The sequence below is a fragment of the Anomaloglossus baeobatrachus genome, chromosome 4 (assembly GCF_048569485.1).
Source record: "Anomaloglossus baeobatrachus isolate aAnoBae1 chromosome 4, aAnoBae1.hap1, whole genome shotgun sequence".
NCBI lineage: Eukaryota > Metazoa > Chordata > Amphibia > Anura > Aromobatidae > Anomaloglossus > Anomaloglossus baeobatrachus.
In genome coordinates, this window is record NC_134356.1 from 56,940,230 (window position 1) to 56,964,955 (window position 24,726).

The 24,726-nt window shown below is 45.6% G+C and overlaps 2 protein-coding genes across 4 annotated transcripts in view; one reads left to right on the forward strand and one right to left on the reverse strand.

Annotated features, from left to right (window-relative positions):
• Nucleotides 1-24,726, forward strand: part of CAMK2A (calcium/calmodulin dependent protein kinase II alpha) — a 342,928-nt gene that overhangs the window by 1,212 nt on the left and 316,990 nt on the right. The gene's annotated exons all lie outside the window — the stretch shown is intronic.
• LOC142300904 (uncharacterized) lies at nucleotides 1,727-20,494 on the reverse strand. Its single transcript, XM_075341914.1, has 4 exons — nucleotides 20,488-20,494; nucleotides 18,322-18,472; nucleotides 17,235-18,226; nucleotides 1,727-1,824 (listed from the first exon to the last, which is right to left on the reverse strand). The coding sequence occupies exons 1-4, from the start codon at nucleotides 20,492-20,494 to the stop codon at nucleotides 1,727-1,729; spliced, it is 1,248 nt and encodes a 415-aa protein (XP_075198029.1).

A 24,726-nucleotide genomic window follows, 5' to 3' on the forward strand; every position in this document is an offset into this window, starting at 1 on the left:
GTTACCTGTCTTTAGCTTGAGAAAATAGTTGTGTACTTCCCCAGATTTCCTCTTCAGCTCTAGAAATACAGATGTGTCCCCCCTTACCTTTCTTCCTCGGCTCTAGACATACAAATATGCCTTTCTTTATTTCTTCTCCTTGGTTTGAGACATCCCTCGATGGGTGGCAAGAGATGACCAGTTATGGAAATACTTTTAGGTTACTCTGTCAGGTGTGAGGTTTTTTAGCGGTGGTCATCTCACACCACTCTTTCAGGGATATCTAGATCTTAGGTTAATGTAAGGAATGACATCTAAAGGTAGTCATAGAGGTTGAGAGCAAAGGAAAGAACTCAAGAGATTTGTTCCTGTAAGGATTATGATCCTTAAAAGCTTGTTGAGAAATGTTCTGGTCTTGGACCAAGAAATATTTACTCCTCGTAGGAGAGATCCCCATGGCTGATGATATCTCTAGCAACGGGTCACTGTAGGTTGGCAACTCAGAAGATTAAAAGTTAAACTTGTAGAACAAACAGGTTCTTATAGTCCTCAAGGTGTCCAAATGTGAGATATTTACAGAGTTCTTGTCTTATTTGGTATTACCCTTAATTCCGAAGGACTATAATCAAGGTGTCCAAATGTGAGATATCTACAGAGTTCTTGTCTTATTTGGTATTACCCTTAATTCCCAAGGACTATAATCAAGGTGTCCAAATGTGAGATATTTACAGAGTTTTCGTCTTATTTAGTTTTACCCTTATTTGAGTACATTCCTTAAGAGCAGATTAATATCTGCTTTAGGTTTTGGATGCTTCATCTAAGGTGTAACCTTTAGTTAGCCTTGGCATGTGATGTATGGTCTCGAAGGTGGCTGTAAACCTTTAATGTAAGCCATTTAACAAAATCAATCTAGTAATAAATTACTAGCGGTGACTGCTATCTGGTCATAGTCTCTGGGGTCATCTTCCACAGGTCCGTTTAGGAAATTCTTAGTGACATATGGCTGCTACAGTGCACTGGGAATAGGAGCGGTTTACGAAAACCAAGAGCATCTACCACCTTCCATTTGGCATTGAGTCAAAAAAGTCATGCCACGCGATGGACGCAGAGAGTGATAGTGTTTACTGATATGGTGTCGGCAATCGCAGCCACGGCCAAGGGAAATTCAGCTTATCCTGATCCATATTAGATTAATTCTCCTCGCAGCTTAGCATATTGAATCAGATGGAGATCCGACATCTGATGTGGAGCCTGATTGGAATAATTATACCATAACCGATGAGCGGGTCCTACTTCTATAGACTGGTACCATGCCGGAATGTGGTGTCCAGGTATCACACACTATATTATTGCAGTGCTTAGCACTGAGATAGGGGGATATAATAAGGATTATATAGGAGCATTATTGCACCCGCCGTTTTATGCCGCCTGCTGGTTGCTAATTTATGGAACGCTTTGGCTACATATAGATGTTGCATGAATTGCAAAACAGCAACATATTGCAGAGCGCTGTTCATTTCATTACGGATAGAGCAAAGACGAGATTTGTCATTTAACCACTTCTTTTCCGTGCCGAACGCCAATTTTTTTTTTTAGAGCTACCCAGACTAACTCGGTTGACTGTGTATATATTTTTCTCTATATGTTTTCCACCGAGATCCACTAATGTTTTTTCCGTTTCCTTTCCGTACGCAATTTTAAAGCACCAGGAATCCTGTTGCATTTAACATCTCCTCTACCGGAGAGGTCACTCGAACGTGGGCGTTCTGATAATTGGCTCAGACGATGCTGTGTTGAGCATTTTGTGATTGCAAGGGTTAAACTCCCAGTGGAAAAAGCGCGAGGCTGAAGAAGCAATAGGCGGAAAACTGAGTTTGATATACCCCCCCCCTTCTACTCCCCCCAGCTCGAATGGATGTTCCTGACAGCTTTTTCCCACCCACTGCAGTGTAATGACATCCAGCATGGAGAGGCTTAATGGGGGACCCCACGCTGCTCCGGAGCAGCCCCTAGAGCTTTTTACATCGAGCTGAAGTGTGCTTTGCTGGGAAATCTATAGGACCACATCCTATTTCATAGTATCCAAATATGGCATGGAGACACATGAAAGTTTTGGCACCTTTTGTGAGGCTTTATTTGCATTAAATTGGACACCCGCGCGGCTGAAAGGTGAAGTACGGATTTCATTTGTCTGGTGGAGGGAAAAAGAAAATTGTCACAGCGTGGGTCCATTGAACAAACTGTACCTCTTCCACTGTGCTGTTTATAAAGTGTCCATGCCCTCGCCAACATCTTACAAAAAAACACTCAAAATTAGACTATGAATAAGAACTAGAAGGGCATTTTTCTCATTATAGGTTTTATTTTAGCTAGATCCATACAAATGCCATCAGCTATTTTTCCAACTCTGGGATTTTACCCTTATTTCATTGTACAAAAAAAGCTAAAATCTAAAAATATGGAGTAAATATTGAAAAAATGACAACATTAAAATACATCAACATAAAGACAATAAGTGTTGAATTTTTTGTCTCTATTTCAATCTGAGAGACTTTATGGCAACGTTCAGAGATGACCCAAGCTCCTTCTCCAGCTAGACATTGTCTATGATAGAGAAAGGGACTGGATTTGCTATTAAAATGAAGAAATTACCCAGCCTCCTGATCTTGTGCTAACACAGAAAACGCTACACTGTATGGGGAACACACCTGAAGAAGACCTGCCAGGGTCCCAAGCTTTTGAGGCACCTATTCAAAGCAGCTAGTCTTCTGGGAAGGCTGTCACGGGTGTGTCACATGTGTCAGACAGTCTTGTGGTTTCTGGCTATAGAAGGTCACAGTGTCTGGCTGCACAAAATGCTCCCTGACTTTCTATTGTTCCTGCTGTCAGTATTCAATGTAATAGATAGCTTTCCTGCAATGGTTTTATTTCTTCCCCTTTAGGACCCAGCAGGAGCTCGCCTTACACCCAAGCTGCTGATCATCAGTATCCCTTGGTGCTACATACTGCCTTCTCCTCTCGACTGGTGCTGGTGATATAATTCAGTTCATTCTAGCTCTGGTTGCAAGCAGGTGGCTTGCTCTCATCTGTAGTATGATGGCTGAACTCCTACCTGTGTCATGTTCATGGTTTTTGCCCCATATGTCACCCTTGTGTCCTTAGCATTTACTGGGGTTGACGAACAGCTCATCCCACCCGTTCCCTATTTAGGGTCCAGCACTAGGGATACCTAGGGTCAGGTATCTGGCTCAATGCATAGGCGTGGTATCTATCTAGGGTGGTGAAGGACCTCAGGGGCCACCTGTAGGTTTCCCTAGACACATGGGTCCCCTTCCCTTACTTTTCGCCAACTGCATAGTACTTCCCCGTACCTAGCGTGATAAAGGCTTTCTATAAAACTTTGGAATACAGGGTTACTATAATGATGCCAATGTGCTGCGCCACTAAGCTGTCACATGGCAGCTGCTGGCAGGAGCTTGGAGGTACAGATATATGGAGAGGTTTGGCATTAATGGGAGAGAGCTTGCATAGGGGAATATTGTATGGTGCCTCCTGGAGATGTAGTTGAACTGTTGGATGATTGGGCTTGAGGCCTAGTCTACTATTAATAAGCAGGACATAATTCGAGTCTGAAAAGTCTAAACCGGCTGTGGTACATATGATTGGAGAAATGTGATAGTGGTTTGGTAAAACTGGTATGGTGAAGGGAAGCTCTAAAGTAGGGAGCACAATCTGCGGCCCGAAAGGCCACATGAAGTCTAGGATGTCATTCTAGGCCATTCTCTCCACAGAGGAAAAGACATAGTGTGAGGGATGTAAAACAATTGAGCTGCGCTAGTAAACGGTAATTTTAACTCCTTTTACATGGAGCAGGGCTGGTTCCAGGTTTTTGTGGCCCCAGGTGAAAGAGTCTCAGTGGGCCCCATCACCATACACCTACACAGATATGTACACATACAGGCATACAAACATATACATATTTAAAGACAAATTCACAAAAACACATTTAAATAGATATAAATCTATACACAGGCATACACACTGACATACACATCATACATGCACACACGGACACATTAGAGATGCGTTTTAATATGGAGAAGCCGGCAGCAGCCTCACTCACCTCCCGGCTTGTCTCCCGTTCAGCTCCTCTCTGGCATGTGGCTGTACCAGGCTGATTGGTGGCCATCACTAACAGACATGGCCGCACAGAGAGCACACTGACACTGCTGTTTAGACAACACCCTAGAGGATGAGGACATACTCATTACCAGGAGGTGTACACATTACTAGGGAGGGGGGCAAACAGCAATGGGGGGGCATACCACTCCAGAGGGGCACCTTCAGCTCTGGGTTGGGAGAACATACAACTCTAGGAGGAACATACAGCCCTGGGGTATACAGCACTGGGGTGGGGGACAAACAGCTCTGGGGGTATACAGTATTGGGGTGGAGGGACATACAGATCTGGGGGTATATAGCACTGGGGTGGGGGGAAAAACAGCTGTGGGGGTATACAGTATCGGGGTGGAGGGACATACAGATCTGGGGGTATACAGCACTGGGGTGGGGGGACAAACATCTGTGCGGGTATACAGCACTGGGGTTGGGGGACATACAGCACTGGGGTGGGGGGACATTCAGCTCTGGGGGTATACAGCACTGGGTTTGGGGGACATACAGCTCTGGGTGGTATACATCACTGGGGATGGGGGTCATACAGCTTAGCACTGGCGGGATTCTAGCAGCGCTGCGGCTCCTCGTTCTTCATCTGTAGGATGGGTGCGCCATACATCACGTTTTAGCTCCACCCACAGATGAACTTTAATGTCCCTGCACACAGCGTTCAGCACTGAACGCTCAGTGCAAGTGTGGATTTAAAAGGCCTGCAGCCAGGAAAATGCAGCTGGCAATCCGAACACTGCAGTCCCCGCCAGTGGCTGATCTGGCTGGGATTACATCTTTAAGGGGTACTATTGAGTAACACCACCTCACCCTATGTATTCCTCCAAAGATCCACATGCAAAATCTTGACATTGCACCTATTGATTTCAAAGTTGCCTGTGACTGGTTGACCCTAAAAATTGGTACAAATGAAGAGTTATTTTTCTGACATTGTTTCCCTGTTCAGTTTAGAGCCAAGCATTGGGTATTAAAATTATGGACAGATGTTATTTTTTTACACAAAGGCTCTGATTCATTCAGACTGGCGTTTTGTGCAGCAGTCTTAAAATGGTTTTACAGTTTTCTGTTAAAAGTCTTTATGTGACTGCAAAATTCAGATTCCTGACGGTGAGTGGATTGGTTTTGCCGGTGTGAGAAGGTTGTCACATGAACACAAGTGTGTGATTTATATACAGTATATTCAGTCACATGCCTACTAGACGTGCTCAACTTCTCTCAAATCATTTGCATGCTCCTCTTGTTGGAATGTGGCCGCACATTTGCCAATCACATACTTGCGGTCACCTGACTGTCTGCTTTCACTGTCAATACCGGTAAATCTTGACAACAGGCTGACAAATTCAGAAGTCTACAGTCACACATTGTGATTGCAGACTTAGCAGAAGACTGGACGAACCTAAATAAATACATTTGTTCGATGCCCTTGGTCACGTCCACGCTCTACCTGATTTTCTAAAAGTGTATAGAGTTGGCTGGGACTGGCGCGAAAACACCAAAAGTCAGTAACTTTTGGTTCAAATTCGAGATACGCAAAAAAATGTCAACATTTCAAGTAGTTTTACCCCAGAATTCTTGCAAAAACTCAATATTGTGTTTGGCCCTAACCACATCAGTATCCAGAGCTCCTGATCTGTCAGATTCTGTTATTTCTGCTTCCTTGACTTTTTTGAAGTTTCATCAAACTGACATCTACAACTGGTAGAAAAACTGTCGGCCTCTTATCAGTGCCACTGTGGGGATGAAAAAAGGTTAAGACGGAGCCACATTTTAGGTCAGTGAGTTCTCTGTGCAATTAGGTGTGAAGTGAAAATTTGGACAATGCCCAAAAGCTGATTCTGAAGGTGAGCCACAGGCCATAAATCAGATACTTCATCCAGGGCCCGCAAGAAAAAATAAGTAATGAATACTGCCTAAATACAAAGAATTAACCGAGCATGAATGGACTTAAACAATGGTGTTTGGTAAGAGTGTCCTACATGATTATGTTTCAGGCAGGACGGAAACCTGGAAATTCAGGGCCCCATACTCGCAGAATTTTCGAATGAGACGCCTCCCAGGCTCCATCCCAGCTCCACCTTCACCCCTCAAACCTTCCACAGTCCAACCGCCTTTCTTGGAAAAACTTAAATTCTGAAAACCGTCCTTGCCAAGAACACGTTAACCACTGCTCGGCTCTGCTATGCTGCGCAGTCATCATTCTGACAGCCTGAAAAAAGCTGCTTGCACCGTTTTTTAGGCTGTCAAAATGACGAGCCCCAGAAAAAGAAAAAAAAAAAAAATATATATATATATATATACACACAGTCATATGAAAAAGTTTGGGCACCCCTATTAATGTTAACCTTTTTTCTTTAGAACAATTTGGGTTTTTGCAACAGCTATTTCAGTTTCATATATCTAATAACTGATGGACTGAGTAATATTTCTGGATTGAAATGAGGTTTATTGTACTAACAGAAAATGTGCAATCCGCATTTAAACAAAATTTGACCAGTGCAAAAGTATGGGCACCCTTATCAATTTCTTGATTTGAACACTCCTAACTACTTTTTACTGACTTACTAAAGCACTAAATTGGTTTTGTAACCTCATTGAGCTTTGAACTTCATAGGCATATGTATCCAATCATGAGAAAAGGTATTTAAGGTGGCCACTTGCAAGTTGTTCTCCTATTTGAATCTCCTATGAAGAGTGACATCATGGGCTCCTCAAAACAACTCTCAAATGATCTTAAAACAAAGATTATTCAACATAGTTGTTCAGGGGAAGGATACAAAAAGCTGTCTCAGAGATTTAAACTGTCAGTTTCCACTGTGAGGAACATAGTAAGGAAATGGAAGAACACAGGTACAGTTCTTGTTAAGCCCAGAAGTGGCAGGCTAAGAAAAATATCAGAAAGGCAGAGAACAAAAATGGTGAGAACAGTCAAGGACAATCCACAGACCACCTCCAAAGACCTGCAGAATCATCTTGCTGCAGATGGTGTCAATGTGCATCTGTCAACAATACAGCGCACTTTGCACAAGGAGAAGCTGTATGGGAGAGTGATGCGAAAGAAGCCGTTTCTGCAAGCACGCCACAAACAGAGTCGCCTGAGGTATGCAAAAGCACATTTAGACAAGCCAGTTACATTTTGGAAGAAGGTCCTGTGGACTGATGAAACAAAGATTGAGTTGTTTGGTCATACAAAAAGGCATCATGCATGGAGGCAAAAAAACACGGCATTCCAAGAAAAGCACTTGCTACCCACAGTAAAATTTGGTGGAGGTTCCATCATGCTTTAGGGGTGTGTGGCCAATGCCGGCACCGGGAATCTTGTTAAAGTTGAGGGTCGCATGGATTCAACTCAGTATCAGCAGATTGACAATAATGTGCAAGAATCAGTGACGAAGTTGAAGTTACGCAGGGGTTGGATATTTCAGCAAGACAATGATCCAAAACACCGCTCCAAATCTACTCAGGCATTCATGCAGAGGAACAATTACAATGTTCTGGAGTGGCCATCCCAGTCCCCAGACCTGAATATCATTGAACATCTGTGGGATGATTTGAAGCGTGCTGTCCATGCTCGGCGACCATCAAACTTAACTGAACTGGAATTGTTTTGTAAATAGGAATGGTCAAATATACCTTCATCCAGGATCCAGGAACTCATTAAAAGCTACAGGAAGCGACTAGAGGCTGTTATTTTTGCAAAAGGAGGATCTTCAAAATATTAATGTCACCTTTATGTTGAGGTGCCCATACTTTTGCCCCGGTCAAATTTTGTTTAAATGCGGATTGCACATTTTCTGTTAGTACAATAAACCTCATTTCAATCCAGAAATATTACTGAGTCCATCAGTTATTAGATATATGAAACTGAAATAGCTGTTGCAAAAACATAAAATTGTTATAAAAAAAAAAGGTTAACATTAATAGGGGTGCCCAAACTTTTTCATATGACTCTCTCTCTCTCTCTCTCTCTCTCTCTCTCTCTCTCTATATATATATATATATATATATATATATATATAAATATATATATATATATATATATATATATATATATATATATACAGTTAGGTCCAGAAATATTTGGACAGTGACACAAGTTTTGTTATTTTAGCTGTTTACAAAAACATGTTCAGAAATACAATTATATATATAATATGGGCTGAAAGTGCACACTCCCAGCTGCAATGTGAGAGTTTTCACATCCAAATCGGAGAAAGGGTTTAGGAATCATAGCTCTGTAATGCATAGCCTCCTCTTTTTCAAGGGACCAAAAGTAATTGGACAAGGGACTCTAAGGGCTGCAATTAACTCTGAAGGCGTCTCCCTTGTTAACCTGTAATCAATAAAGTAGTTAAAAGGTCTGGGGTTGATTACAGGTGTGTGGTTTTGCATTTGGAAGCTGTTGGTGTGACCAGACAACATGCGGTCTAAGGAACTCTCAATTGAGGTGAAGCAGAACATCCTGAGGCTGAAAAAAAAGAAAAAATCCATCAGAGAGATAGCAGACATGCTTGGAGTAGCAAAATCAACAGTCGGGTACATTCTGAGAAAAAAGGAATTGACTGGTGAGCTTGGGAACTCAAAAAGGCCTGGGCGTCCACGGATGACAACAGTGGTGGATGATCGCCGCATACTTTCTTTGGTGAAGAAGAACCCGTTCACAACATCAACTGAAGTCCAGAACACTCTCAGTGAAGTAGGTGTATCTGTCTCTAAGTCAACAGTAAAGAGAAGACTCCATGAAAGTAAATACAAAGGGTTCACATCTAGATGCAAACCATTCATCAATTCCAAAAATAGACAGGCCAGAGTTAAATTTGCTGAAAAACACCTCATGAAGCCAGCTCAGTTCTGGAAAAGTATTCTATGGACAGATGAGACAAAGATCAACCTGTACCAGAATGATGGGAAGAAAAAAGTTTGGAGAAGAAAGGGAACGGCACATGATCCAAGGCACACCACATCCTCTGTAAAACATGGTGGAGGCAACGTGATGGCATGGGCATACATGGCTTTCAATGGCACTGGGTCACTTGTGTTTATTGATGACATAACAGCAGACAAGAGTAGCCGGATGAATTCTGAAGTGTACCGGGATATACTTTCAGTCCAGATTCAGCCAAATGCCGCAAAGTTGATTGGATGGCGCTTCATAGTACAGATGGACAATGACCCCAAGCATACAGCCAAAGCTACCCAGGAGTTCATGAGTGCACAAAAGTGGAACATTCTGCAATGGCCAAGTCAATCACCAGATCTTAACCCAATTGAGCATGCATTTCACTTGCTCAAATCCAGACTTAAGACGGAAAGACCCACAAACAAGCAAGACCTGAAGGCTGCGGCTGTAAAGGCCTGGCAAAGCATTAAGAAGGAGGAAACCCAGCGTTTGGTGATGTCCATGGGTTCCAGACTTAAGGCAGTGATTGCCTCCAAAGGATTCGCAACAAAATATTGAAAATAACATTTTTTTTTTTGGGTTTGGTTTATTTGTCCAATTACTTTTGACCTCCTAAAATGTGGAGTGTTTGTAAAGAAATGTGTACAATTCCTACAATTTCTATCAGATATTTTTGTTCAAACCTTCAAATTAAACGTTACAATCTGCACTTGAATTCTGTTGTAGAGGTTTCATTTCAAATCCAATGTGGTGGCATGCAGAGCCCAACTCGCGAAAATTGTGTCCCTGTCCAAATATTTCTGGACCTAACTGTATATATATATATACTATATATATTACAAAGGATACAGGGTAAGTCTGTTGTTAGTGTGTTTTTGCCCACACAGCTGTGCTACATGCCCATAGACATACAATGCTCTGCTACATGCCAATAGACATACAAGGCTCTGCTACATGCTGTTAGGTATACGAGGCTCTGCTACATGCCCATGGACATACACGGCTATGCTACATGCCCATAGACATACAAGGCTATGCTACATGCCAATAGGCATATGAGGCTCTGCTACAGGCCAATAAACATACAAAAGTCTGCTACATGCCCATGGACATACATGGCTCTGATTCATGCCCATAGACATACATGGCTCTGCTACATGCCCATAGACATACATGGCTCTGCTACATACCCATAGACATACACTGCTCTGCTACAAGCCGACAGGCATACATGGCTCTACTACAAGCCCATAGACATACACCACTCTGCTGCATGCCCGTAGACATACATAGCTCTGCTACATGCACATATAGACACATACAGCTCTGCTACATGCACATTGCCACCCCCACGTCAGCAGCCGGGCTGCTCGGATCTGGATCCGCGGTGGCTCAAGGGGCGTACGGACTCGGGGGTCTCGCAGCCACTCGAATGAAGGGGGGTATTTACAGGGGGTACAGTTCGTGACGCCTCCCATGGTGTGTGGTAAGGTGGAGTACCACCGCTGTGGCTGGGAGTACCCGGTGGCGATGGAGTGGGCAGCCAGGTGTTTAACCCCTCCATGGGTAGGGAGAATGCCCCGGGACTCAGTGATGACAGGGAGATGCCATTGGGGAGCTATGGGTCACTTGCGTACTCACTCAGTTCAATAAAGCTGACAAGGACAACTGTAGTAAACCAAAGTTCTGGACCACCGCTGCCACTGAGGGGGAGCACGTCAGGGTCCCATTGCCATTGGTGTTGCCTGTTGATCTGTTACCTTTCCCTTGGCACCTTGTTTCTCTCTGGTTGGTCTCTCTAGCCTGAAACTAGTCGGGTCCCGCTCCTCAGCATGGCTAACTGGGGGAGCTTGCTCTCAGGGTTCATGCTTGAGATCTTCTGGACCGTATGTGTGGAAAGTCCTATCCCCCTTGTTGCGCTAGTACCCCGATTTTGAAGTGGGTGGAGAGTGGATCTTGAAGGCTCCGTTCTCGTCGGGTAAATTGTCAGGTTGCCTGAAGCTACTCCCTGACCTAGGGTCCACATACCCCATTGTGCCCTGGTCCCAGCCCGGTGATGGTACAAGGCCGCCGGCTGTCCTCCACGACAATGCCGTGCCCCTTGTTACGATCCCCTGCGACCGGGGGTCCAGCTCCTACCAGGCCCAGACCAGCGTCTGCTACCTAGTACTTTAAGGAGCCCAGCTCCTGACCTCCTCTCACTTTCACCTCCAACTTCAACTGAACCCCTCCTGACACTCCTGACCTCCCCTTAACCAACCCCCCAAGTGGGCGACCCTATTCCACTCCGGCCGTCCACTGGTGTGTCTGGTGGGTGTGGTGCAGACTGTTCCTAGGATTTTGATTAGCTGGTCTTTGGCAACACCATTTGGTTAGGGACCCGTAACCAAGGAGGAGGTGGATATTGCACAGAAGGGCAGATTGCACAATACCCTGTGATGACCTGATAGGCCAGGGCGTCAAACACACTAAATGCACATAGAGACACATACAGCTCTGAAACAAGCACACTTCCTGCACATATAAACAAACAACAGCTCTGCCACAGGCACATACAGACACACAGCTTTACTACAGGCACACTACTTGCACATACAGACACACAGTCTACTACATACACACTATATGCACATATAGACACACAGCTCTGCTACATGCACACCACATGCACATATAAACAAATGAGACGCCCTGACAAAATCAGATTGTCACAGAATACTGCATCCATCTTCCAGATACAGGATTCTCTCCTCCTTGGCCTTCCAACACAACCACACACAGGTACATACCCCAACCACAAACGCCTAGTCACCCCCCCAAGGACAATAGGGACACACCAGTGGGCGGGACCAGGCAGATGGTGATGCCCACCTAGGGGTTCTGAGGTGTCAAGGCGAGGGAACACGGAGACAAGATAGTGAGTCTAGTGCTGACAGTGGAAGTGAGAAGAGTGAAGTGGTAGTCGGGGGTTGTAGCTCCCAGACTACTGGACTACCTGAGGGTGGCAGATGGCAGAGCAGGGCCACAGGCAACGGAGATCCGGTCTCGGGAGACCTTAAGTGGACCGGGTCAGGGTTGTAGCCCGCCGGTGCCGACAGCGGTAATCCGGTCCGCAGGCCGTACACAGTCAGGGTACCTGGACGCTAGGGCGAGGACAGCTGCAAGCACCTTTCCAATTAATCAGCAGGGGACAAGATTCCAAGTCTTGTCCCACTAGCAGCGCAGATAGAGCGAGACAGAAGCCCAATGTGGGGGATAGGGCGTCTGCAAGTGCCTGCTAAAATCCCAAGGGTCAGATCTCGCGGGCGACAGCTCCCACAGCAAAGACACCGGGAGTGGACTTTTCCCGTTTCATGCGGACTAGTCAACACACGAAACACCAAACTAAAGTGCAGGAGGAAGGGCCCCTGTTCTGTTCACCGGTGTACGGGACCCGAGCACACCCCTCCGGAGGCTACGATACGGCTGTTGGTTTACTATCTGGACTCTGTGTGATTTATTCAAAAACAGTGAGTACACCGGTACCCTCCGGTCCAGCCCTTCAGACTGCGTCCCAGCACTCTACTCCACCTACATCTGGGTCCCGGGACTACACATCCCCTACCTGTGGAGGAAATACCATCCTGCTGCCCCGCTCCATCAGCCCCGGGCACCCCATACCAACAATCACCGCAACCCACGGGTGGCGTCATGACAATCTCTCCCCTGTAAAAAACACCCCCTTATTCAGTTGTGGGCGACGGACTGCTGCATGAGCCCAGGTCCAGCTGCCACTCGAGCCACAGCAACCGCCTGGACCCGAGCGTCTCGAGCAGCCTCCCTGCTGTGGTCTGTTCCCTGCTGGCAACACAAACACAGCTCTGCAACAAGCACACTTACTTACACACACTATACACACACTATATTTTACCACATCTTGCAGTTCCTAATCGGTACAGAGCAGGAAAAGAGCCACTGGGACTTGCATGGAGGCTGCTGCAGTTGAGCAGTTGCAGGACCTTCCAATTCACCTTTCCGGTCATGTGATCAGGCACAGGTCTTAAAATTCCTAGTGCAGGAGGTCCTTCAGCTGCACAGCTCCTGCAGTCTTTGTTTAGCTCCAGATAAGCTTCCTCTTGTGCTCAGCACTGAACACATAGATCACAGATCAGTGCAAAGCAGGAGGATAGACAGCAGCTCTCTGTGAGCGGCTGGGTCTTCTCTTTGCTTCTGCTCTCTGGGCCCCATACACCAGTAATGGCAGTAAGGTCCTGATGGCAGCCCTGGTTTCAGGTATCTAATATCCTTGCACATTTTCCTTCCTTGCTTGCTCATCATTCAAAACAAGAATTTCATACAATTACATAAGCATTTAAGTGTTTGGTTTTTTAAAACCATTAACTGTTCCCACCAGCTACTGACGTAGACTGTTCCACAGATTATTCATTTTTATGGCAAAGAAGACTTGTCTCCTCTGGAGATTGAACCTTTTTTCCTCTAGATGGAGGGTTTACTCCCTTGTCTTTTGATAGGCTTTTACATGTAACAAAAATTTTACTATGTTACCAGGAATGTGAAAAATTATTCTAGGTTTATAGGGATACATCATGGGGAGTATATAGCTGCATAGATCTAGGACAAGTATAAGAGAAAATAAGGAAAAAGTAATTTAGATATGTACCACCCCCGTGTCAGTGGGCGAGCCGCTCGGGTCTGGAACCGCGGTGGCTCGAGGGGTCTCTGGACCCGGGGGTTCGTGCGGACACTCGAGTTTGAAAAAGGGAGTATGTATAGGGGAGTTAGAAGTTCGTGACGTCACCCACGGTGCGTGGTAAGGTGGAGTACCACCGCTGCTGTTGGGGAGCCCGGTGGCAGTGGTATGGCAGCAAGGTGTTTAACCCCTCCGTGGGTAGGGGGTTTTGTGCCCCAGGCCCTGTGATGGCAGTGAGGGGGTGCCGTTGGGAAGGGAAAGGGTTTCTGTTTACTCACTCAGTCCAAGAATACTGACTGAATTGTAAGTTCGTGACGCCACCCACGGTGTGGGGTAATGTGGGAGACCACCGCTGCTGTTGTGACAGCCCGGTGGCGATGGTGTAGCAGCAGGATGTTTAACCCCTCCATGGGTAGGGGGTTTGTGCCCCTGGGCTCGTTGGTTGTTGGCGTTTGGGGTGCCTTTGGGTGGAGGAAAAGGGGCTTTTCAGTGTACTCACTCAGTCCTGGAATAATGACACCGGCAACTTGTAAACCAGAATTCTGAGCACCGCTGCAGCCAAGAGGGAGCACGCTTGGATCTGTGCCCTTGGTGTTGCTTGTTAGCCTGTGACCTTTTCGTAGGCACCTTCTCACTATAGTATGGAACTAATCGGGTCCCGCTCACTCGTATGGCTAACGGAGTGAGCTTGCTCTCAGGGTTTACGCTTGGGATTTGATAGACTGTGTTTTAGGCCTCTGCCACACTCACGTGTAAAAAACGTACGTTTGGTGTAGTCCGTTTTTTGTGTCCGTGTTCCGTATTTGCAGTCCGTTTTTCCCCTCTCTGTGGTGTCCGTATGCATATCGTGTGTCATACGTGTGTACGTGTGTGCGTTTTCCTGTGCGTGAAATACGTCAGTGTGTGTTCCGTGTGCAGTCCGTTTTTTGTGCGTGTTTCACATGTTTCACACATTGAGATAATGGTGATTACTTGGAATTAAATGACACATAGGTGTATGTGATTAGGACATAAATATAAGTTAACTATAAACTGTTTCCTGCTTGTATTATGCCTTGGAGCACCTATGTGTTGAGACAAAATAGTGGCAATGCCATTATCCACGGAGGCCTTAGTGTTTTTATGTTGGATTATATCTCGTCGTTTTGGCGTTAGACGGCACATGTTGCATTATGATAATGTAAGAAGAACCAGATTGTGGGTGCATCCACTAATGATGATGCGGCCTATGCATGGTCATTTCCATACTTTATTTTTTGAGTTACGGAATTTCCCAGATAAGTTTTTTTCATACTGCCGGTTGTCAGTTGAGAGTTTTGATTACTTACTAAATATTTTACGACCTCATTTGCAACATCAGGACACTTGGATGCGGCTTTCCATTTCCCCAGAGGAGAGATTTATGGTGACTCTGAGGTAATATATTTGTTATTTTTGTAATTTGTGTAAATGTGTTATTTTTCACAGTGAAATGTGTAATTGATCTTTATTGATGTAATCTCATTTTTGATTCAATGTTTGTGTTTTCTTATGATTGTTTTAATTTAAAAAAACATAGTGTTAATTGTAAATCATTGTTTGTCTTGTTTTCATAGATTCTTGGCGACTGGTCAATCTTTTAGTGCTTTACATTTTGATTTTTTGTTGGGGCGATCAACCATTGCCGTTATAGTACGTCACACATGCGACATGATATGGCAACATTTAAAAGAACAAATGATGCCTCAGCCAAACAGAGAAGATTGGTTGAAAATCTCTAAGGGCTTCAAGGACTCTGTTGACTTTCCTAACTGCATAGGAGCTTTGGATGGCAAGCATTTCAGAGTAAAAAAGCCACCAAACTCTGGGTCACGTTATTTCAATTTTCATAAGTATTTTTCCGTTGTTATTTTGGCATTGGTTGACACAGAATACCGATTTATTTATGCAGACATTGGGGCCTATGGTAGTGCCTCAGATGCCCGTATTTTCCGTTCATCAAGATTAGCCCAACGCCTGCAAGAAAATTCATTATTGATCCCCCCTCCAGTTGCCCTACCTGGTACATCAGGACCGTTGGCACCATATGTGATGGTAGCAGATGCAGGATTTGCATTATCCAAACATGTTATGCGACCATATCCAAGGAGATCCATTGATGACAGGAAACAGTACTTTAATAATCGGCTAACTAAAGCAAGACGTTATGTGGAGTGTGCATTTGGTATTTTAGCTAACAAATGGCGCATTTATCAGACAACGATTCAGTTGCAGCCAACCTTTGTCACATCTGTACTCAAGGCTACCATAGTGCTTCACAATTACTGTCGGATACATGAAGGAGGAACTTATGTGGATGATGAATTTCAGATAAACCATGTTGTTAATCCCACAGGTGAACCTATGTCTCATAATTCCGTGACATCTGGTTTACAAATTAGAAATTTATTTACTGATTACTTTAATTGTTTTGATGATACTAATAATAGTGATGATTGTTAAGATTGTGATGGTTTTGTGTTGATAAAAATATAATTTTTTTTTATTATAGGAACTTGGTTAAATTTTCTCCACATCTAAGAGCTTAAATCAAACTAGTATTAAAGGGCAAATGCGTTAATCATAAACTGACATTTCTGTTAGCAACATGGTTTTCTGAATGTTGTATGTATGTGTATGTACATTTCTGTGTTACTATCATGTTTTAGGAAACTTATTTTAAACTTACAACATTAATAATGTTAATCGTCTATTGAAAAAATGCAATATTATTAATAAATATCAATAATAAACATGTTTCTTTTCTTCAAAAACAGAATCTTTTATTAAGAATAAGCATATTAATCCATAAAGTAAGGATGTTATTTTTTCACATCCACATTAAAAATGTACATATTGTTCATCTTGTGTTAAATTTTTCTAAATGTAAATTTTGATGGTATTCTTCATAACATACAAAATATACTTTACATACAAGAGTAATTGTAAAGAAAATGTGTGCATTGCTTACAATGTTGAAAAATGTCGCCCAATAACGTTGCTATCATGTTGGACATTGTCATAGACCAAAAAATTGTAAACTGTGTTTTCAGAATATTAGAAATAATCTAACCATCAAATTGGTTGGGTAAAAATGTGTTAATAAATTTCCAAAAATAAAGGCCATAAAACATATATGTGATCCGTCACTAAGTATAATCACACATGTTTTTAAAATCTTTTCAACTTTGAGTTAGCACATTTTTGGAAATCCCTCTTTTTTAACATTTTGACACATTCATCAGATTTGTTGTTTGATTGTTAAGATTAACAAAAATGTGCATCACAAGTCAACAAGATCTTCTAGTGAAGTAACCTGAGTGTTGCTGAGTATGTTGTTTTGTGTGGCCTCAGAAATGGTATTTTCAGGAATGGAAACAGTTGTTTGCTGAACAACATTCCTATTACTAGCTACAGTAGTGTGTGGAACAGTCTGTTGCATGCTGGTTTGTCCCAACACATTGCCTGTGGTTGAGTACACCTGTGGATCTACATGGGTAATTGGGTATTGTGTGTGTGTATGTTGTTGACCTTGAGGATAGTTGACTGATGTTTGTAAGTGTGGTGTAGGTAACATAGTTGAGATTGGATAATGAGGCATCATGAATGATTGTGGGTATGTTGAACCTGGAAACAAATTAGGTAAACCACCAATATTTGTGGGTTGAGTAAAGTAACTAGTAGTTTGAGTTGGTTGTAAATTCATATAGTTCATGGGTTGCTGAGAGGTAGCACTTTGTACTGTGCTTAAGGCACCAGTATTGGTTGCAACATACCCTTGTCTAATTGGTGTTGGGAATAACGTACTTGAAGCAATTGAAGGTTGTCCAGATTGTTGTAATAGTGGATTATTGACTATTACAGTTGCCATTGTTGTTTGTGTTGAAATTGTATTTTGATTGTCTGTTGTGTTTGGGACTGTATGTTGTTGCATAATGGTACGCCAATTTTCTATGGCCTCATACACTCTCACTGGTTCCTGTTCTGCCTGACTAGCTGACAGTAGGGTCAGCATAGCAGCTCTTACACGTTCCTGCCTATCTGAAGGAATTTTGGTTAAGCTAGTTGATAAAGAGCGACAAAAACGCTCGGCATCTGTTTCTGGAATTAAAGTGTTCATTATGTGAATAATGCGTGTGTCAATTATTTCCGGTAAGGATCTCATTTCCTCAGGTCTGCGGATTCTTCTTGCACGTAGAGGTTGTGGTGCAAAACGTGGAAGTACATTTGTTTGTGTTGCTTGTGTAGCTGGTGTGGTTGTTTGTTGCGTTGAAGAGCCTTGGGTGTTGGTTTGTGCACTCTCTGTCCCACCCTCATGTGATTCAGTTGCTGCATCTTGTTGAGTCTCAGGAATTTCAATGTCTTCTCTGCCAGGTTCTTGTTCTGATGCTGAGGTGGCTGTAGCAGAGGGACCTGCTGTTGGTTCATCATCTGATTCGTCAAGATTATCCTCCGTTCTATAAGAAATGAAAAAACATATTACAATCTTAACATTTATCTTTGTCCAATTATCTTCAGGGTTTTTTTTTTTTTCAGAAAAAAAAAAACTTACTGTGTAACTTCTAAGATGGGTGCTAGGAAGCTTATTTGTTCATAGTAGACATATCTGCGTTTGCGGCCTTGGCTGGATGAGGATGGCATAGGGTTGTACTCCCTTCGGTACTGATCACGGGCTGAACGCCAACGCCTTTTTACCAAGTCAACTGTGGAAAATTTACAAATATGTCACTTGCAACATTCTCCATAATTCTGCACACATTAATTTAAATAATGTTTGCGAAATTTAATATACAATTTAACACAATTATGTTGGTCAAATACTTAGGATGAAATATAATTTATTTAGATATTCATCATTCAAAAACATGTTTAGACATTCACACATAACCAAATAATATTTCTGAATAATTATATTTTAAGTAATTGTCATCTATATTTAAATTATAATTTGGTGTTTTTGCAATGACATTTGGCTATAAATTACTCGAAATATTATTTGATACATGTAGGTAATGATATTGACATGTCATTTTAAACAATTTTATGTTAAAAAAAAACAAAAACCAACATTTTCAAGTGTGATACTAAATTTAGACTAATACAACAGGGAATTTTAAAAAACATGACAGTTTAATCAGTTAATTAAGTAAATTCATGAAGAATTCCAAGTCAGATTACAAATTTAAGTATACTTCGATTTTTGACACTGATGAAAGTTTGGTGATACTATGAAAAAAGTGTACAGGAACTCAATATATTGAGTAGTACATAGACCAATTCTTCTCATAGGATTTTACACTAAAAGACAACATAACTATGCCAAAACAATCACAGTTTGAAAGTATGAACAAATCCAAATATAGATATTAAATAAATAACTATAAAAAAATACAACAACTTACCATATTTAGCACGCTTTGCAGGAGAACATCTAGACCATGCATTATTGGGGTACACTTCCTCAGCTACTTGATTCCAATGGCGATCAACTGTCAGTCGGTCATGGTAACCATCTACACGTGTATCCCATAATGGTGGGTGAGTCTCGACAGCTGTTATAAGTTTCTCCGTGTCCACCCGTGGTGCCATTATTATATTTCGAAGACGAAAGTTTGCTCAAAATAGATCTTGCAATACACAGAACTACAACTTCTTGCTTGCTCACTCCTTCTGCAAATGCACAGTTAGTTTTGTGCAAAAAAATATGTTAGCTACGCCACCTGAAAGTATTTCAGAGTGTAACAAACTTTCTAATTAAAACACGGACACGGACCACACGGATAGCATACGGAGGCCATCCGTATCACGTACGTGTAAACACGGACCCATAGGATTTAATGGATCCGTGAGGACGTGATGCCGGTGGAAAACGGACATGTCAGCGCTTTTTCGACACGCACAAACGTACGCACGGAACGGACACACGCTCCGTGCGCAAACACTGACGTGAGGCTTTTTAGATTAAAAATAGTATGTCAACATCAGCACGTGTCTCCGGTACGTGCAAAAAATGCCAAAAACGTACCGGAGGCACGGATGTGTGGCGCAGGCCTTAGGAAAAGTCCTATCCCATCAGTGCGCTAGTATCCCTATTTTGGAGCGGTTGAGGGATGAATCTTGAAGACTTCACCCCCGTCGGGTAATTTAACAGGACGCTTGAAGCTACTTCCCGGCCTAGGGTCCGCGTACCCCGTCGTGCTCTGGCCCCTGCCCGGAGATGGCTCAAGGCCACCGGCTACCTTCCTCGGCAATCCGTGCCCCTTGACACGATCCCCTGCGACCGGGGTTCCAGCTCCTACCAGGCCCAGACCAACGTCTGCTACCTAGGAGACTTTACGAGCCCTGCTCCTCACCAGTGACCTCTCACTCTCAGAGAGTCATGCTCTCCCTCCTACTCCTTCCACTCCTTTTCACTTCTCTTTTCTTCTTTCACTTTTTCACTTCCACTACCAACCCCCCAAGTGGGCGGCCCTATTCCCTTCAGGCCCCCAATGGTGTGTCTGGTGGGTATGGTGTAAAGTGTTCCTAGGGTTTTGACTGGCTCTGATCTTAGCAACACCAAAGAACAGGGATCCGTAACCAAGGAGGGTGGATACTGTGCAGAAGGGCAGGTTTCACAATACCCTGTGACGACCTGATAGGTCAGGGCGTCACAGATATTTAAAGAAGGAGGCAGGGAAGTAGCACTAATAGTGGCAACCCATGACCTCGACCTCACCCGCCATTTCACTGGATGTGGCTACAGTAAAAAGCTGTCAGCTCCCTGATCTTGGTTCTCCCTCTGTGTCTGATATCACAGCGCGGCAGCTTGACGACGTCACTACATCGCACCCACTGTGTAGAGCTTTAGAAAACACTGTGGAGACTGGAGCAGCAGGGGAGCTGGGAGAAAAAATAGTTAACTTTTTTCTTTTGTCTTTATGAGTATAGGGCTGTCATTTTGTGTGCAGGAAATGTACTGTGGAGCCATCATACTGTGTGTAAGGGGCAGTGAATCTATCAGCTATATGTGCATTGATCCAACTGTGGGGAGGGCAGTGTGGGGGCCATTATTTTGTGTGGGGTCCTTATACAGTGTGGAGGACTGCGTTGGACCCAATATACTGTGTGGGGTCCATTATACTGTGTGTATAGCTGTGTGGGGGCCATTATACTGTATGGAGGCTTGTCAGGAAACCTCATACTGTGCTGATGGCTGTAGGGGCCATCATGATGTGTTGTGAGACTGTGGGGTCATCATACAGTATTGTGGGAATGTGGGACCATCATATTGTACAGAGTGGGCCATAAGTATGGATACACCCTGATAAAATGAAAGTGGTTGCTGATATCACCTTACCATTTGTGACATATCAGTACATGGGAGGGGCCAAACATTTGAGGCCGGGTGATGTCCATGGCGGCCATCTGCAAAGCCGACATTTTGAATTCAAGTTTACTTTTTTAATAGGTAGGGGGTCATGTGACACATTAAACACAGAGAATTGCACAAGAAAAACAAAGGTGTGCTCATTTTTAACGTAGCTTTATTCATTATCCAGTTATTGACACGTTTGTGACATGGAACGACAGTAACCCACTAAAGGATGTGTCAAAGTGCTGCCCATTGTGTGGAATTGTCAACGCGATTCTCTTCTCCCACTCTTGACACACCAAGAGCAATACCACAGATCATGGATGTGGGGCATCTGAAACAACGGATACAGGAGTCCTGTGGTAGCATTTCTTCTGCGGTATTGCTCTCGATGTGTGAGGATCATTGTCGTGGGCGGGGGCCAGTCCTCCGTCGCGGGGGCTGCTCGGGGAGATCACGCTCGGGTCCGGTACCTTCTCCCTGGTGGCTCGAGTGGGCCGGACCCGGGACTCGAGCAGCACTCCTCGCCCACGAGTGAAAAGGGGATGTTTTTGGTGGGTACTTGGGTATGTCATTTGTGACGCCACCCACGGGTTGTGGTGATGGTGGGCACCACCGCTGCTGGTGACGGGGGATCCCGGGAGCGATGGCGGGGAGCAGCTGAGTTGTTGACCCCTCTGTGGGTAGGGGCTGTTGGTCCCGGGGCCCCGGTTGGAGAGGTAGGTAGGAGGTATAGGTGCAGGTGCCGAGGCGGGGAGGCAGCGTGGGCGCGGGTGCAACGTTGCAGTGCAGCATGGTGCCGGATGGCACTGTTGTACTCACTCAGACACAGAAGGACAGAGTCTCTGGTAAGCCAAATGGCTGGATGGACGGGGCCCACAGCCGGCTGCGGTGTTCTCACTCTCCCCGGACGGGTTGATGGTGGCTGTCGTTTTCCTGCACCTGTGTGAATGTATTTGACTCCTATGGCTTCCCACGGGTAGTCCGCTCCCGGCGTGTACGTGTCGGGAGAGCCCGTTTGCCCGCAGGCGCCGGCCTTTGGATGTCTGGCCCTTGGCGGTGGCACTTTTCTGGACGGGTTGGGCGTTTGCCTTCTGACAGAACTTAGGTGGGAATGAACCCCTGAGGTTCAGACCGCAATCAGATAATTCGACCTTTTCGGCGGTTTCTAGCCTAGTCGGGGTCTGAGTACCCTGCCTTGGTGCTTAGCTTCAATCTGCTCCCCGGTTCGGTACCGGCGGGCCACCGCCCGACCACGGTCCTACGGTTCCGCTGACCTACACCAATTCCTGCAGACGGCCACCACTGTCTGACGACCTTGCTGAACGTGCCTGGGCTCCAACCCAGACACCAACAGTCTTTACTCCTCTCACTTTCACTGCCTACTCCAATCTGCTGTCTTTTTCCAGCCTCCCGGCCTGTGAACTCCTCGGTGGGTGGGGTCAACCGCCTGGCTCCGCCCCACCTGTTGTGGACATCAAGCCTGGAGGGTGGCAACAAGGATTTTGATTGACTGGTGTCACCTACCCAGGGGAGGGCGTGTGTGTGTGATGTTAGTGTACTGTGACCCCTGGGGGTCCAGGGCGTCACACTCCCCCTTGGTTAAATGCAGACCGTCCGCATGCAGACGGTCCGCGGGCTGCCCGTCCATCACTGGTTTTATTTTCTGAAAAATATAAATAACAGGAAAAACAATATGCATTTTTTTCAGTCTTCCCTTACGGGAGGTGCATTACTTCAAACGGTAATAAAACATTTTTTTATAACAACGGACGGGTCCCAGTTCTTCCGCTTTCCCTCCCAAACAACCTAAACCTTGATGCTGCCCCTAAGAAGCGGGCAGCACCCCTTTTCCCCAGTCTGGAAACAGGAACCTGGTTCAGGTCACCCAAGCGGGAAAGGGTACGGTGTCTCGCACCCGGCTGTCATTCAGGGGGCCCCACGTCCAGGGGGACCCCTGACCCCGGAGGATGGTCACCGGTCCTGGTGTTGACCGGACCCCAGCCTACTCTGCTGCGGGTCCTTCCTCCAACCTGCCTCTCCAGAGGCGGTTAACGGAACTCCAGCCCGGAATTATTTACAAGCCCACTAGTCTGTGGGTGGCCTGCGAGTTCTCGGCCATGTTCATGATTTCTCATGCGGAAAGGGGCTTTGAAGAAAACAACTTAGGGTCCCAATGGGGGACAACAGTTCTGCTGCAACGGAGGTCCGCTGCCTTTACTTGAGGTCGCCTTCCTCATACTCCTCCAGCTCCACATCCGGATGGTACGGTGTAGGAGGGGACTGGAGCCGCCTAGGGACACTGTGGCTTTCTCTCTCCTTCACATCAAGGGCAAACCAGCCCCTCTCCCCGCAGTGCCGGATGATTGTGTCGCGGGCGGAGGAGGGGACGCCGCGCTCTCCCACTGCTCGGGTCCGGCTGCCGCTGCTGCTGCGGCCTGCTGCTGCTCAGTGGCTTGAGCGGTGGGCCGGATCCTGGGGACTCTAGCGGCACTCCTCGCCCGTGAGTGAAAGGGGTTTGGTGGTTGGGATAATGTATTGTCCGTGACGCCACCCACGGTTGTGGTGATTGAGGGTACACCACCGCTGCTCTGGCTGGGGAACCCGGGAGTGATGGTATGGAGCAGCCAGTTGTTGTTTTGCCCCTCCGTGGGTAGGGGTTGGTGATCCCGGGGCCCAGTGATGGGGTTGGGTACTGGACAGGCGGGTTATGGGGCCTGTGGAGGTGCAGGGGCGCAGGGACAGCGCTGTCCCGCACGGCACGGAGGTACTCACTCAGCCAGTAAACACGACACAGTTCTCGGTAAACAAATGGCTGGTTGGACGGGTCCCTCAGACGGTTACGGTGCTGATGTTCCCTGCAGTTGACGGTGACAGTCTCTTCCCTGCACCTATGTGTAATCTCCTGGTAGCGATGGATTCCCACCGGTAACCCGCTCCCCGGCCTGGATATGAGCCGGAGGAGCCCCACTCTTGCCCACAGGCGCTGGCCCTGGGAAACTGGTGCCTTGGCGGTGGCGGTGTCTCCCCTTAACGGTCGGACTGTTGCCTTCAATCGGGACTTGGTTGTTGGGAGACAGTCGTCCCCTTCACTGACGGATTTGGCAAATTATGGCGGCTCCTAGCCTTGCCGGGATCCGAAAGGCCCCTGCCCTGATGCTGACTGTTCTTCGTATACCGCTCCGGTACCGCCGGGTCACCACCCGTCCACGGTCCTTTCAGCAACCTCGGAGCAATCTCTCCTGCAGACGGTCACCACCGTCTGCCAACCTTGCTGTCTCAGTCCGGGGCACACACCCGGACTAACTTCAGGCTTCTTGCTGTCACTTTTCTCTGTCACCTACAACTCTCCTCTTACTCTCACTGTTTACTCCTTCACTTCCCTAACTGATCTGCCTGGTCTTCCCGCCTCCAGGGCTGTGTACTCCTTGGTGGGCGGAGCCAACCGCCTGGCCCACCCCCTGGTGTGGACACCAGCCCCTGGAGGAAGGCAACAAGGATTTAACTTTTGACCTTGGTGTACCTGCAGGGAATGTGGGGTGCGTGTGGTGTTGTGACCTGTGACCCCTGGCTTGCCCAGGGCGTCACATTCCCCCTTAGCAA